Here is a 17205-nt window from a genome sequence, read left to right on the forward strand (position 1 = left end):
ACGCCACTCCTCCTTCGGGACTCCCTGGACCCCGCCGGGGCTGGCCCCCGGCAATGGGCGAGGCTATATGGGCAATGACCAAACAGACTCCATTTTACCCAGACTCCATATCATGGAAGAAATGCTTCTCCCATGGGAAAGCCCTGCCTCTGTACCCATTAATAGTTACCTAGCATAACATACTTGGCAACACAAAATAGCAATTCTTATACAATGTAAAATTGTTCCCTTTGGTTTCCATTTTTCTTGGGCAATGTATTTTGTCAGAGATTGATTGTATAGACATTAGTAACCATTCTCTAACTTGTACTGAACTAGGGTCATTTTGACCCCCTTCCCTTCTGCTTGCTTGCTGCTATGCCAACCTGGAAAGACCCACGGGAAATACCAATGTACCCATTGCATTGTCTCACTGACTGCCCATCTCAGCTTCTGCACCTGCTTGCTTGCAGCTAAATCAACCCAGATGTGGTTTGTTACCTTTAAATATCCTAAAATGCTCAGGCTTGGGCTGTTCCTTGCAGTGACAGTTATAGGTCCCATGGGGAGCTGTCGCCGGCTGTCTGGCTAAATAAAGGCTCTTCAATTTGGACAAAACTGAGACTTGGTGTGTTTTCTGAGTGACCTGCCCCACAACAAAATGTCACTAGACAATTAAGTTTTAAAATTTCTCAATTTTATTTTCTAATATGAAAAATATTGATATGTATAACTTACATTCTTTTAAGGGTATTGAAAGGTTTATTACTCATATACAAAGACTTTGCAGCGAGACAGAATAGGCTCGCAAGTGGATCCAGAAATGGTTGAACTGGCTTGGCTTTTATTGTTCTTGGGGTCTGAGGCTGGGGTGAAGGTTCCTGCAAGCAGGCTAGGGTTTGGGTGATTTGAACTTTACACTGGGCTCAGAGGAGGAGGCCCCCCAGGCTGCCATGGGCTTGCGCAGATGTAGAGCACAGGGGAAAGGGAAATGGTCAAGCTTGAAAGCAGTTAACATCAAAAATGAAGTTGCAGTCTTTATTTTTTTTAAATATTTTTTTAGTTGCAGTTGGACACAATACCTTTATTTATTTATTTTTATGTGGTGCTAAGGATTGAACCCAGGGCCTCGAACATGCTAGGCGAGCACTCTACCTCTGAGCTACAACCCCAGCCCCAGCCCCCAGAGTTGAAGTCTTTATGATAGTTTGGTGAACTATAATCCTGGCTTGTAAGAGCCTGTTTGTTTAATCACTAAAATAATGTAGGTCTATAAATCTGCACCAGCAGAAAGACGGCTGCCAAAGCTGTAATGCCTCTCAAAAGTTTCAGATGTGATCATAGGAGTTGATTAGCAAAACAGGTATAAATCACTTTTAAAAAGCTATCCGGGTGTGGTAGCACATGCCTTTAATCCCAGTGACTTGAGAGGCTGAGGCAGGAGGATCGTAAATTTCAGGCCAGCCTCAGCAACTTAATGAGTTCCTAAGCAACTTAATAAGACCCTGTCTCAAAATAAACAAACAAACAAAAAAATAGAATGGGCTAAGAGCTAAGGATGTGGCTCAATAGTTAAGTGCCCCTGGGTTCAATTCCTGGTAATCAGCCCCCTCCCCACCAAAAAAAAAAAAAAATCCTCTTTGGGGTCCTCAAAACTTTAACAGGTATAAAGGGTCCTGAGACCAAGGTTTGTGTATGATTTGTTGTTCACAGCATATGACCTCTGTATGGAAAAAGAAGAGAAATGAAGATCTATCTTTGCACTAGAGTTTGTACACACATAAAGAAACTTGTAAAGAATAAAAGAGACCGGTTATTAGTGGAACTGGGCAGATGGAAGACCTTTTACCAAAAATGCACCTTTTCTAAAAAATATTTTTGAGTTTTATAAAACTTATTCAATATAATACATTCAAATTTTAAAATCTTTCAACCAATCCTAAGAGCCAGAGGCAGCAGGAGGGTCAGCTCAACAAAAGATGGGCAAAGTCAGGCTGGGAAGCTTGTGTATGGACTCCCTCCTCTGCCCCACACCCAGAAATAATGGTTTCCAGGCAAATTATAAGAGGAATCTTCTCCAAAACAAAAATTAAGAAAACCAGAGGTTCTGGCATGGAAATCACCACCAAATCTCAGAACACAACAAGTGAGACAAGCAAAAAAGCTACTCAGAGGAAATGGAGGTAAATCGGGAACTAAAGGAAATTTAAAATAATTTTTAAAAACAGGAACAACAAAAGCTATGATGTACCCCATAACACTGGAGAAGTTATTGAGAACATATTGCCAAGGTTGAATTAATTGAAGAGAACAGTTTTCCAATAGCTCTACTAAAAGTGTAATCATACAAGTCACCCATATGTTCTTGTGCAAATCATATTCTCATACACGCACAGCACAGAGAAAAAGGACATTTTAACATCAAATATAAATATAGGCTGCACTTACTACTTGTGTGTTCCTAGGTAAATTATTTAACTTCTGAGCCTCAGTCTCACTGAGTAACTTGGAGTTATAATATAACAAACTCCCTTATGAGTTATTCTAAGAACTCAGTGAGTTATTTTTTTCTGATGTGACAGAATATTCCCTAGTAATTAGTAGATCCTGTAAATGTCATTCCTATTGTCCACGACAACAGAAAAAGCTGATGGTGTGTCTCTACAAAAGAAATCACAATGAAACATGCTTTAATGTTAATGATCATTTAATATTTTAACACTTTCACTTATAAACATACAATTTGCATATACAGGGGAAAATAGGCTCTATAGACAAAACAGAACACTAGAGACATGGAAGCAATCACAAAAAAGATTAAATCAGGGAGAAAAATGAAAGTGCATTCTGTGCCTTCTGGTTACATACAAAGGAAAAGAAAAGAAAGATTACATTATACACGATCAAAAACTAATGTAGAAAATAAATTTGGATCATTTTGTCTCAACTGCAGGTTCTTCTTAAAATCCAGATGGCTACCCTGGGTCATTAACAGCCTACATAGTCAAAGTCTGGCCTTTTTCATGAATGATGACCTGAGACACTAACCACAGGTGTTCCTTTCTCTTTCCTATCTAAGGCCCAAAGTTAACTCAAGGAATTAAAAGAACACAACTAACAGAACAATCAGATCAGCAATGTACAATATCAACAGCCAACTTCTTCCAAGTATAGATCATTATTTAAAAGTACATATGAAGTAAGAGAGGCTAAGGCAGAAGGATTATAAGTTCAAGGTCAATCTGGGCAACACAGTGAGACCCCATCTAAAAAAATCAAATATAAACAAATAAAAGTACTCATCCATTTCTTAGTGTTAGCACTATACATATGCTGTATACATAAAGGATATGGTTGGGAAACTGAAGCTCTCTAAAGTGTAGCATCTACAAGAGCTGGAGCCAAGAAAATAAAAGATCTGAACCCACCTTTACACCCAGTACGCATTTCATATCAGAATCAAGTCACTAGTGACAGGAAATTACTAGGTTCAATTATGGCTGACTAAGGAAACTGGCCTCCCTGGAGGCAGGGATTGGGGAGGAGAGTCACATGCCAAACTTTGGTCCACACCTAACCCTCTTTAGCCAAGGCAGCCAAGGATCACACAACATGTTTTGCTTCAAGAGCATTTCAGTGGCAGAAATTCTCTAGTCTCAGAAATTCCTGTTATCCAATTACACCAAGTTCAAAATTAACACCCTAATGCAATATTAAAAACTGATTTTAATACTGTATAAGTACAGCATACAGCTTTAATAATGATTACAATCCAAACAGAAGCCATTCTTATGACACAGGATATAGTCAACATTCCATGTTAGAACAACACTTTAAGCCATTAATACCATCTTGTCATACATCACATCTACACATAGAGACAAGTACACTTCCTTTCAGCTTGAAACAGACACTCCCATGTCAACAATTCCTCTAGGAATAGGTAGAAAAACAGACTGTTGGCACTACTAAGTCCACTTGGCATCTGGTTTTACATGGAGATCTATTCAAAGATCTGAATAGATCAAGAGTTGGAACCAGCTGAGTAGTGAAACAAGAGACCCATGGATGTAACCAGCACAATCACAACAGAATTCGTGCTTCCTGGAGTGTATTTTGAAAAAACAGGACCACACGAAGTATGGAGCAGGGACTTCACTGTGCTGACCCACCTTAATGAAAATATACTTAAAGCATGCAGGACAGAAAATTGGAATAATTAGCAGTGTTTAAGACATGGAGTAACAGAAATATAAATATTTTAAATACATATTTCATAATGTGGAAAATATAAGCATTAGACAAAAAGAGAGGACTGTGGATTTTCTGGAGCTTCATATATTTGGGGGCTCAAAATTAAATGTTTTAAGCTTCTGTACCATGAGTAGATCAGGAACAAAATGAAGGTTAAGGTCCTGGCCAGGGTGACTGCTATCTTGAGCAGGTCCCTTGGTCCCTAGGCCCCATTTCTCTACAACTCAAGTTTCCCCCAGCCACAGTCCATCTCAGCACTAGGTGAACAGCCATGGTACCCTACTCCTCCAAAGGACAGGCCTTCAGAGCATGTGATCCTAGAAGGCCTGAAGCAAAAACTCTTAACTATGGCTCTCCTTCCATTTTCCTTATCATTCTTTTAATATTATTTTCTCAACAAATAGAAAAATAGGTTGTAAGTTGGCTTAGCGGGCAATAAATATACCTAAAGCAGACACTTAAAATGTATCTCTGAATAATTTAGCTCCATATAATTGTTACTGTTCTGCCTTCTTCAAGTTTTAAAGATAAAGCCTTAAAATACTGAGGCTCAAATTAATTTATAATGTAGGATGTTTTCAAAGTATTACAATGAAAAACACACAGGAATAACAGGAGTATAAGCAGCTCTAGCATTAGGCAGATTTCTGAAGCATCATTTTTAAAGGGACAGTGTCCCTGTCATCCTGAGCAGTCAGTCTTGCTGGGGGCCCACAGCCCAGAGTGTAGCTTGTGGGGGCTCTCACACCACTGCCTTTGGAAGCCACCTGGCAGCTTACCAGTCTACAACTCCTAAGGTAACATGCAGCCAGTCTGGTCTGAGGTTTCAAAGTTTGAGGTTAAACCAAAAGAAGCTGCAGTTTTCCTTGCCACAACCACTCACTCATTCATCACTATATTATTGTACAACATGAAAATAAATTATCCCTTCAGCACTACACCTGTGTAAAGAAAATGCCTTTCATGACAGGTATATTCAAATAATTATTCCAAGAGTTCCATAAGGAAAGTCCGAGTATGAGCCAGAGCCCCCAGTGTGTTTAACCAACACAGTTCAAACCTTTCTCTGTGGTTCTTATGCAGATTAGTTACAATTATTAGGTCACTACTTCCAAAAGAACTATTAAAACTATTATTAAAAACATTTGCCACAAACAGAAATGCCCTGCAAATCATATTATTGCACACAGGATTATCAGCAGCTATGCACATTAAGATCTTGAAGATTCTAGAAAACCCAAAACAGAGACCCTAAGGCCATGCCTGTGGCAGCTCCAGCCAACATGCCCAGTGCCAGGTCACTGTCATTGTCATGATACCGTTCACGAATGATGACTTGGTTGGCAGGCTGTTGTCCATAAAGTCCTAAAAGAGAAGGAAAAAACAGATCTTTGAGGAGTGGCTTGAGATGGCATACCTGAATGTGAGCACTCTCCCCTCTCCAATCGATCAGCTGATTTCCCTGTCAGCTGGCTTCCCACCTTCATCTGGAGAGGTGGGGGCAGATGAGTACAATTCACCCCAGCCTTCCTCTATCTCAGGCCCAGCATATGGCCTGCCAAGGAGGACACCTCCACCCTTCAGATACCACTGAGAGAAAAGTCAACCAGGGCCAAGTTCTAATCCTGCAAAGAGCAGAGCTGTGATAAAGCTGCAGATTCCTACTTTTAATTTCCATGTTATTAGGATGAAAGACAAATGGGGCAGGTATGGAGATACACACCCTGCAGACAATGGGAGAGCCAAGAACTCCTGTGAAGGGCCCAAAGGGAAAAAGCCCTTTTAACAGTGAAGCGTCTTAGTATTCATGAAAACAGTTTTTAATTAAAACTTAAATCTGCTAATATAACTTGCTCTTCATTTTTAATCATATCTGTATGTGATTAAATTATAAGAGGAAAATTAAATATTAAAGGTAAAAATTTCTTTAAAAAGCAAACCTTTAACAAATTTACTATTTAATTTGTATGATTAAAATTTACAAGTGCAACCCTCTATGCTTCACAGCTGTATCATTGCCTCGTAACTAAATTGCTTTCATATTGCTCACATATTTTGGGAGGGCAGGGGGTGCCAGGGATTGAATTCGGAGGCTCTCGACCACTGAGCCACATCCCCAGCCCTATTTTGAATCTTACTAAGAGATAGAGTCTTACTGAGTTTCTTTAGTGCCTCACTGTTGCTGAGGCTAGCTTTGAACTCGTGATCTCCTGCCTCAGCCTCCTGAGCCGCTAAGATTACAGGTGTGTGCCACCATGTCCAGCTTGCTTACATATTAATAGGGTTAACTTTCCTCCCTGATCCTCTCCTCCTTTAACAGTTCAACCCAGAAGATCTAGAAACCAATACATTAGTAATATCAACATGTAGATGAAAAACAGAAGAAAAAGCAAACAAAGGTTGGCATTTCCAAGCTCTGAACCAGCTTAAACATTTACAGCATTACAAGCACCGACACCCTAAGCCCTCACAGTGATCCTGTCGGTACACTATCATCCCCAGTTTACACATGGGCAAACTGAGGTACACAGAGGTTAAGGGCAGTAAGGACATGTGAACCCAGGCAATCTGATCACAGAAAACACCCATAACCACTAAAGCCTAAAAAACATTCTTGAGGATGGTCGGAGAGATAAATCAAAGCCACAGAGAATGAGACCATCTTAAATCTAAGGACTGATCAAGCACAAGTAACAACATTATAAAAGAATGATCTTGCCAGGCATGAGGCACACTACTGTAATTCCTATTTGGGAGGCGGAGGCAGGAGGATCACCAAGTTGAGGGTCAGTCTGGGCATCTTAGACTCAAAATAAAATTCAAATAATTGGGAAGGGGAGCTGGGATGTAGCTCAATGGAAGAGTGCTTGCCTAGCAAAGTGTGAGGTCCTTGGTTAAATCCCTAGCACTACAAACAAACAAACAAAACAAAAACAAAAACAAAAAAAGTGATTTTTTAATGCAAAATTTAAATTCAAAACCGGTTAATAAATTTTAAAACGGTTACACAATTCCAGCTAGCAGAATGTAATACACAGAACTTGTAAGCTGATCTTACAAAAAGATCCCATTGAAAATCTGAACTGTGTTCCCCCCATGGGTCACACTGACAGTTCCCCTCACTGCAGGAACAGGAGGCCATTCTCATACCTCCTGCCTATCTCTGCTCCTACAGTAAGCCACAGCCTTACCAAAGTCAGCTGTTGGAAAGTTACAAACGGTACTTATTTGTAATTACCTAATATAAATAAGTATTTATTAAATGGCCAAAATGCCAATGGAGAAGAGGCAGATATTATTTCAAAATTTTAGAGATAACAATAGTCAGTCTTTACAGGACTACAGTAACATGCCTGAAATTTCCCTCAAAATAATCCAAGTTCTTGGGGGAAGGGGAATTGAGGGTTGAACCCAGGGGGTGCTTTATACATGAGTTACATCCCCAGACCTTTTTATTTTGAGAAAGGGTCTCACTAAGTTATCAAGGGTCTTGCTAAATTGCTGAGGCTGGCCTCTAACTTGTCATCCTCTCACCTCAGATCCCAAGACTCTGGGATTACAGGCAACTCCTACCACACCCAGCTCATGTTTTTTAATGTTAATGAAAGAAACAAAAGTCTATGCCCCTTGACATATTAACTTAAAATACAGAAATGTATTTTAAGACTTATTGGAATAAAAATAAAAATGTTCAAAGACATTCAAAGCATTGTTTCCACAGCAAAATTTAAAAAGGAAAAGAAAAAGTCAAAACTTTTTTTTAAGGTTTAAGTAATAATCTATTATCAAGTATGTCATACAAGCACTAAAAATATATAAGAGTATTATGCAGCACTCTGGGCAATATATAAAATTTAAAATTCAGACAAATACAAAAGGCAATGTATAATTACAAGGATGACATATTTATATGGGGAAAGTAATTCAAATAAAAATAAGTGTGCCAGGATCACAAGATGATGGACATTTAATGTCATAATTACTATTTTACTAGTTTGTAACTTGACATTAAAAAAAACAGTCAATCAAGGCAAATCTTCCAAAGTCCACACTTGTTGGGTGAATCTGTATCAGTTTTCAAGTAAAGAGGAGTCAAATGAACTTTCTGTATTTCTACTTTAAAAACCCTTTCTCTGCTGGGCACAGCTGCACATGCCTGTAACCCCAGTGGCTTGGGAGGCTGAGGCAGGAGGATTATAAGTTCAAAGCCAGCCTCAGCAACTTAGCAAGGCCCTAAGCAACTCAGCAAGACCCTGTCTCTAAATAAATTTTTTTTTTTTTTAAAGAGTGAGAGAAAGGGAGAGAATTTTGATTTTTTTTTTTTTTTTTTTTAGTATTTGGTGGACACAACATCTTTGTCTGTATGTGGTGCTGAGGATCGAACCCGGGCCGCACGCATACCAGGCGAGCGCGCTACCGCTTGAGCCACATCCCCAGCCCTAAATAAAATTTTTTTTTTTTAAACTTTATTTTCTTTTTTTTATGTGGTGCTGAGGATCGAACCCAGTGCCCCATGTGTGCTAGGCAAGCACTTTACCACTGAGCCACCACCCCAGCCCTAAATAAAATATTTTTAAAAAGGATGTGGTTCAGTGATAAAGTGCCCCAGGTTTAATCCCTAGTACAATAATTATTACTACAAACTAAATAGAACAGAAGTCAAGGACACACATCCAAGAGTGGCCTGGCCTACTTGGCTTCCCTGGACAACAGTATCAAATGTTCACAGCTTTGTGGTGGCAGCTCCCCTTCCACTGCTTCTGTGTTAAGATGATGTACTAGTTTTGCTCATGGCTCATGGTCAGCTCCTCTTCTGTAGACACTCACTATCCCCATCTCTCTGGAGCTCTAGGCTGATTCATCTACCAATCACTGCGTGCTCCTGTGTGTCAATGTGATTTGCACACTACAAACTACCCAGATTAACCTCATGATGGCCTTGCTCATTTATTCCTTGGTTAAGGGCTTTGCCCTCCAATCCCTCAAAGTAGCCCCATGCAGCCTCACAAAGTGCCCAGCATCCCCTCATATCTCCAACTCTACAGATTCCCCTGCCAGGGAGACCCAGAATTTGATGATACCAGCAAAGGCCCATTATTTAATATTTGCAATTTGTTTCATGTAAAACAAAGAATAGAAAGAAGTATATTCAAAGCAGAGTAAGCAGAAGTCCCTTCCAGGCCTCTACTTCACTGTGAAATCTAACATTACTTCAATAGTGTCAAATGTCCAAGGATGTTATCAGCAGGAAAAAAAAAAAAAAATAGGTCACAGGTCACCTTCCATCTTTTAAAATGGGCCCCCTTGTTACTTTTTCTTTTTTTAGTTGCCAATGGACCTTTATTTTATTTATTTATATGCAGTCTTGAGAATTGAACCCAGTGCCTCACACTTGCCAGGCAAGTGATCTACCACTGAGCTACAAATCCAGTCCTTGATTGCTTTTTGATACAGTGAATCCCAATAAGTACAAATTCTCTTGAGAATTAGTTTGTATACAATTGTGTAGTTCTACAAATCAAGACTTCTCTAGCTTTGTAAAGCAGTGCAAAAATACAAAAGGCTTATTTTTAAAACACACAAAAAGGGCTGGGGTTCTGGCTTAGTGGTCAAGCATTTACCTTGCACGTGTGAGGCACTGGGTTCAATTCTCAGCACAGCATATATATAAATGAATAAAATAAAGGTCCATCAAAAACTATAAGAAAAAAATTAAAACAAACACACATACACACACACACACAAATTATAGTAACAGAGTGATTTGTGGTCTCCAGCAGAAAATGTAGTTCACTTAACCTTAAACTGGGAAATAAAAATTCTCATGCACATACCCACTAAATGAAAGTAAGAAGGCATGGGAGACTAATGAGAGTTACCTGCATATGGGTACTGGTAGGGCACAGCATACGCCTGGCCATTGGCAGCATAGACAACCTGAGTTCCTGCTGGGTATGCACCACCGTACGGACCATAGCCATATACCTGCTAAAAAGAAATAGAGCTATTAAAAATACACTCTTGAAACCCCTGGTAATGTATTAAAATTGAGTCTCCAGGCTATACTCAATAAAATTTAAGTCAGTCAAAAAAGAAAGAAAACATGTGATAGTATTGTTATACCTTGTTTTTGCTTAAGATTACTAAAAAATAAAAATTAAAAATATTTTCAGGCTATAAATGAAAATGGTAGAAAAAATACAACAAAAAAGAGAACTGGGGGCTGGGGATGTGGCTCAAGCGGTAGCGCACTCGCCTGGCGTGCATGCGGCCCAGGTTCGATCCTCAGCACCACATACAAACAAAAATGTTGTGTCCGCCGAAAACTAAAAAATAAATATTAAAAATTCTCCCCCCCCCCATCTCTGTCTCTCTCTTCTAAAAAAAAAAAAAAAAAAAGAGAGAGAGAGAGAACTGGACTTGCAAGAGATTTTGATTTTAATTCAGCTGTACCATTAACTTGATCTTTAGTAAGTCACCTAATCTCTCTGAATCTTGTTTTTTGTTCATCTGTAAAATGACCAGGTTGGACCAAGCAGTGAGATTTACTTGAAAATCTGTATTCCGCCGGGCACAGTGGCACATGCCTGTAATCCCAGCGGCTCAGGAGGAGGCTGAGACAGGAGGATCGCGAGTTCAAAGCCAGCCTCAGGAAAAGCGAGGTGCTAAGCAACTCAGTGAAACCCCGCCTCTAAATAAAATTCAAAACAGGGCTGGGGATGTGGCTCAGGGACCAAGTGCTCCTGAGTTCAATACCCAGTACCAAAACAAAACAAAACAAAAAAAACCCTGTATTCCTCAGGTGAGGCCAATCTAGATGCAGAACCTTTCCCAGCCCAATTCCTTTCAGTTTGGAGGATAGAGAAGACTGAAGCCTGGGACCAGAACCAGTGACTGTGGTTTTCCAGACATACCTATGAAAGGGCACTACCAGAAGAAACAAGCACTGGGACCCACTTCTGATGACTGAGCCAATGAACAGTGAATGTGCCAATACAGAGACAAAAGGCCAGCCTTCCTTATGAGCTCACAGGTGAGAGGCAAGCTGACAAGTTTACAGACAATTACTGTCCAATGTGACCAGTGCTCTGATAAAGGGAGAAGAAGGAGCTGTGTATAGATCTAAATCTGTTATCTTACAAAGGCAGGAGAAAGAACTTCCACTTCTGGAGGAAGATGTTCCTGGCTCATTCTTCCTGCTAAGTACACTTAAAATCCCTGCACATTATATGCAAGTAGATTCTGAATGACGGAAAGAAGGTGGCAGACTGGCTAGGACACTCAGGATCTAAAGGAGGATATGAGGCAAGTCCTCTGGGTTTCCTTCTTGCCTCAGATATCCTATCTGGATAATAGAGTAGCCAGCAACCTGGAAGTGTCAATAAACATAGACAAAAAAGACCTGAATAAAACCCTGCTCTCTCTACCCAAAGAACCTAAGAAGGAAAGAGGCAACCTAGCAAGAGAGAACATTTTTTAAATGATTGCATCTCTACTCTAGGCAAACACCATAGAAAAATCTGAAACCCCAACCCTATTCCCACTAGCAAAGGTCAAGTGTAGAAACTCTAAACCCCCACACTTCACAGGTTGTAAAAGCACTCCCTGAGCTCTTGGAGTACTAACAGAGAAGGTAGAGCGGGGAGCTGGACATTTTATCCCTACCAGATGATAAGACATTCCCACCGTGTCAGTGAACACCAAATAGGGAACCAGAACTCCCACCCCTGCCCATACAAACAAGGCAAACCTTCCTGTCCTACTCAGATGAGGTCAGCCTGGTCCTAGTGGGAAGAGAACTCAATCCAGTGGTTATGACATCAGCAGAGGCTATGCAGCAGTGGGGGAGCCCATCCCCTTCCCAGACAAGGTGCTCAGAGAGGACCCCCAACTCTAATTCTCCTGCATTGACACAAATCCCAGTATCCTAGGTATCAACCGAGGACTAGTGGACAGCCTGGACTTCACCCCACATGACAGGAAGATCACAAAAACACAAGATTTAAATAGGATTCAGGGTCTTACAATACTTAAAATGTACAGGTGTTATAAAAAAACACTTGTTTGCCAGGTGTGGTGGTGCATACCTGTAACCCCAGCAGCTGGAGAGGCTGAGGCAGGAGGATTGCAAGTTCAATACCAGCCTCAGCAACTTAGTGAGGCCCTCTGCAACTTAGTGAGAACCTGTCTTAAAAGAAAAAAGGCTAGGGATATGGCTCAGTGATAAAGCGTCCCTGGGTTAAATCTTCAGTACTTAAAAAAGAAAAGAAAACCACTCGTTCATACCAAGGTTCATCAAGATCTCAAGAATGAGAAAAGGGGGAGGAATAGGGGGCATAGGAAGGGCAGCAGAATAGAATAAACATTATGATTGATGTATGTACATCCATGTATGTATTATATGTCAAAATACATTCTGCTGTCATGTATGACTAAAAAATTAAAAAAAAATTAAAAAAAAAAAAAAAGAATGAGAAAAGGCCACAAAAGATGCCAACACCAAGATGACAAAAGATATCTGAATTAGGACTGGAGTGTAGCTTAGTGGTAGCCTGGCATGCAGGAGGCCCTAGGTTCAATCTTGAGCAGTGGGTGGGGGGGAAAGTTAGCATTATCTCAAAAGCACTTTTTCTTTGTATGTGGTGCTGGGAAATGAAATAAAGGACTTGAGTAGGCTAGGCTGGAAAGGATTTAGAACAGCAACCATAAAGATATTTCAATGCGGGCTGGGGATGTGGCTCAGCGGTAGCGCGCTCGCCTGGCATGCATGCAGCCCGGGTTCGATCCTCAGCACCACATACCAACAAAGATGTTGTGTCCGCCGAGAACTAAAAAATAAATATTAAAAATTCTCTCTCTCTCTCTCTCTCTCTCCTCTCTCACTCTCTCTTTAAAAAAAAAAAGATATTTCAATGGGCAATTATGAACACACTTGAAATAAATAAAAAAAAATAGACACTCTCCCGCAAATCAGAAAATCAATAAGGGATATATAAGGATGTGTCCAAAATTATATATATAAAAATATTTAAAAATTAACCAAATGAAAATTTTAGAACTAAAAAATTTATTTTTATTGGTTCTTTTTAATTACACATGATAGTAGAATTCATTTTGACATAATTATAAAAGCATGGAATATATCTTGTTCTAATTTAGTCCCCAATACCTCTCCTTCCCCTGCCTCCTTCCACCCTCTGCTCCTTTCCCTCTACTATATTGGTCTTTCTGCCATTTATCCGTAGTCATTTTTTAAAATTAATTTCTTATTTATGTACATGAATGATGAGATTCACTGTGGTATATTCATATATGTACATGGAAAAGTAGAACTAAAAAATATCATAAACAAATATAACTAATTCAATGAATGGGCTCAATAACAGAATGGAGAAACAATCAGCAAATATGAACCCAAAGAATTGACATTACCCAATTAGAACACAGAGAGAGAAAACAGATTGAAGTTAAAAACTAATAATAAACAGAGTCTCCAAAACATGTGTGACTTATCATCAGGTCTATCATTCGTGTCATCAGCATCCCAAAAGAGGAAGAGAAAGGATGGGGCTGAAAAAATATTCAAGGAGTAATAGCTTCAAATTTCCCAGATTTAGCCCAAAGAATCAACCTTTGCATTCAAGAAGGTGAACAAGCTAGGTTTGTGTGGTACTGAGGATCAAACCCAGTGCCTTCCACATGTGAGGAAGGTAAGTACTCTACCACTAAGCTACAACCCCAGCCCCAAAGTCAAACTGTTGAAAACTAAAGATGATTCCAGAGAGAAGACAAAAGGAAGGAAACAAAAGAGCAGAATCAATGAAACTGAGGAACAGAAAAATTAATAAAAAAAGTTAACTCCTGAAGAGATTAGTTAATCTGATAAACCTCTAAGCAACTATCAAGGAAGAAAACATAAATAACTAGTATCAGGAGTGAATGAAACAGAGCTGGGAGCTGGGGATGTGGCTCAAGTGGTAGCGCGCTCGCCTGGCATGCGTGCGACCCGGGTTCGATCCTCAGCACCACATACAAAACAAAAGATGTTATGTCTGCCGAGAACTGGAAAATAAATATTAAAAAATTCTCTCTCTCTTTCTTAAAAAAAAAAGAAAAAGAAACAGAGCTGGGGTTATGGTTCAGTGGTAGAACACCTGCCTAGCACACACAAGGCCTGGAGTTCCATACCCCAATAGCACAAAAAAGGAGGAGAGAAAGAAAGAAAAAGAAAAGAAAAAATCCGCAAGAAGTGAATTAAATAAAAAATATGTCACTATAAACCCTGTGGATATCACAAGGGTAAGAAAATACTACGAAGAACTCAACACACATTATACAACTTGTATTAAAATGACCAATTCCTCAAAATGTACAAACTACTACAACCTAATCTGTACGAAACAAAGAATTTAATATAACCATTAATAAAACCGAATCTGTAACTTAAAATTTCTCCCCAAAATCTCCAGATCCAAATAGTTTCACAAATTCAAAACCAATTCTACACAATTTCTTCAGAAAACAGAAGGACAGGGACCTCTTTATGATTTGTTCTATTAAAGCCAATATTATCCATGGGCTGGGGTTGTAGCTCAGTAGAGCGTTCGCCTATCATGAGCGAGGCCCTGGATTCGATCCTCAGAACCACATTAAAAAAAAAAAAAAGTAAATAAAATAAAGGCATTGTGTCCAACTACACCTAAAAAATAAAAATAAATATTTTTTTAAATGCCAATATTATTCAAATAAGATAAAGAAAAACAAAAAGTATATATCAATATCCATCATTAATGCAGATACAACAATCCTCAAAAAAAAACATTAGCAAGGCTGGGATTGTGGCTCAGTGGTAGAACACATGTCTAGCATGAGTGAAGCACTGGGTTTGAGTCTCAGCACCACATATAAGCAAGTAAATAAATAAAGGTCCATCAATAACTAATAAAAATATTTTAAAAAAATTAAAAATTAGCAAAGAGAATTCTGCAAAAATAAATAAACACTATGACCTACTAGGATGTATTCTAGAAAATGAAAGCTGGTTTAGTATTTGAAAATAAATGTAATCCATCAAATGAGTAGGCTAAAAAAATATCATATCAATTGATGTAGGAAAGTATTTAACATCATCTAACTCCTATTCATGATAAAACCTCTCAGAATACTATAAAAGAGTAAAATTCCTCAACTCTGATACATGTACAGCTGGGTACAGATGCACACTTCTGTAATCCCAGTTATTCAGGAGGCTGAAGCAGAAGAATCACAAGCTCAAGGCCAGTTTATAGTACTTAGTGAAATACTGTCTCAAAATAATTTACTTTAGTTTATTAGAAAGGGTTGGGGGGGGGCTGGGGATGTGGCTCAAGTGGTAGCACACTTGCCTAGCATGCATGAGGCACTGGGTTCTATTCTCAGCACCACATAAAAACAAAATAAAGATATTGTGTCAACCTAGAACTAAAAAATAAATATTAAAAAAAAAAAAAAGAAAGGGTTTGGGGAAGCTGGGGTTGTAGCTCAGTGGTAGAGTGTCTGTCTCTCATGTGTGAGGCACTGGGTTCAATCCTCAGCACTACATAAAAATAAATAAAGATATTGTTAAAAAAAAAAAAAAGAGTTGGGGATAGGGCTGGGCATATTATAGCTCAGTTGGTAAAATGTTGCCTCGCATGCACAGAACCCTGGAGTTCAATCCCCAGCACCACCAAAAAAAAAAAAAAGGGTTGGGGATATAGATCAGAGGCAGAATGCCGCTTGGTTCAATTTCCTAGTTCCTCCTAAAAATATAAAAAAAAATAAAAGAAATGAAACCACAAAAACTGTCCAGGTAACATCATACTAAATGAATATATTAAATACTAAATGAATATATTAAATACAAAATATATTAAATAGTTATGAAGGCAAACTTAATATTGAATTAAATACTTACTAAATACAATAATAATTACTAAATTAAAACTGATACTAAATGAGTGCATATTTAAAATTGAACCTTTCCCCCCAAAATCAGGAATAAGGCACTATGTCCTGTCTCACCACTATTATTCAACATCATTTTGGAAATTCTAGAAAAGGCAGTAAGGCAAGGAAGGAAATAGAAGGCATACAGAGTAGAAGACAATACATAAAACTCTCCTTATCTGCAGATGACATAATTGTCTATGAAGTGTAATCCCAAGGAATCTATATGAACTTATGTGTGTTTAGTAAGCTTATATGCTATAATATCAACATACAAAAACAAACTGTATTCTACATACTAGCAATAAACATGGGAAAACTAAAAAATACAAAAACATATGTGACCATCAAAAAAGAAGAAATATTATAAATCTAAGGAAACAAGATTGTTATACTGAAAACTACAAGTGCTGGTGAAAAAAAAATCAGAGGATCTAAATAGACAGTCTATGTTCATGGATGGGGAGACTCAACACAGTAAAGATGTTATTTTCTCTCTATACAAACATGATATGCATATTTAAAGCACTTTTGTAAATAAACCTTGCAAGATTTTATAATAGACATAAACTGATTCTACTTTATATGGAAAGGTAATGGAACAAGAATAGATAAAATGATTTCAGGAGAACAACAAAGGGGGATGGTCAGTCCACTCAATATCAAGACTCATTACTGTATATAGTTACAATAATTAGAACTGTATAGTATCAGAGGAATATAAACACGTACTTCAAGGGAACAGAATTGAGAACCCAGAAAGACAAACACCTTAATAAAAATTAACTTAAGAGACAAAAGTCTCAACCCAACAAGAAGGACCCAATAAGGAATCCTAGGTCCTACCCCGTACTCATAGATCAAAAACAGAAGTTCCAGAACAAATAAATAATTATGCACAAAGGACATGCAGGGAAAAAAAGGTAGAGGAATCCATCTCAATTGATATGCAAGTGAGAAACAATTAAGTCATATTTAGAGGCAAACCAATAAGGCTCACTTCTG

The 17205-nt window shown here is 38.6% G+C and overlaps 1 protein-coding gene across 2 annotated transcripts in view; it reads right to left on the reverse strand.

Annotated features, from left to right (window-relative positions):
• Positions 1 to 3013: 3013 nt before the first annotated feature.
• Positions 3014 to 17205, reverse strand: part of Plekhb2 (pleckstrin homology domain containing B2) — a 41807-nt gene continuing 27615 nt past the window's right edge. The window contains exons 7-8 of one of the 2 annotated variants that reach the window (XM_026388428.2): positions 10113 to 10218; positions 3014 to 5598 (exon numbers count right to left, since the gene is read on the reverse strand). In XM_026388428.2, coding sequence (XP_026244213.1) covers positions 5462 to 5598; positions 10113 to 10218 — 243 coding nt within the window. In that variant the 3' untranslated portion in view covers positions 3014 to 5461. Of the gene's footprint in view, positions 5599 to 10112; positions 10222 to 17205 lie in introns of both variants that reach the window. The other variant, XM_026388422.2, reaches the window with a different exon arrangement.

Source organism: Urocitellus parryii, chromosome 1 (assembly GCF_045843805.1).
Source record: "Urocitellus parryii isolate mUroPar1 chromosome 1, mUroPar1.hap1, whole genome shotgun sequence".
NCBI lineage: Eukaryota > Metazoa > Chordata > Mammalia > Rodentia > Sciuridae > Urocitellus > Urocitellus parryii.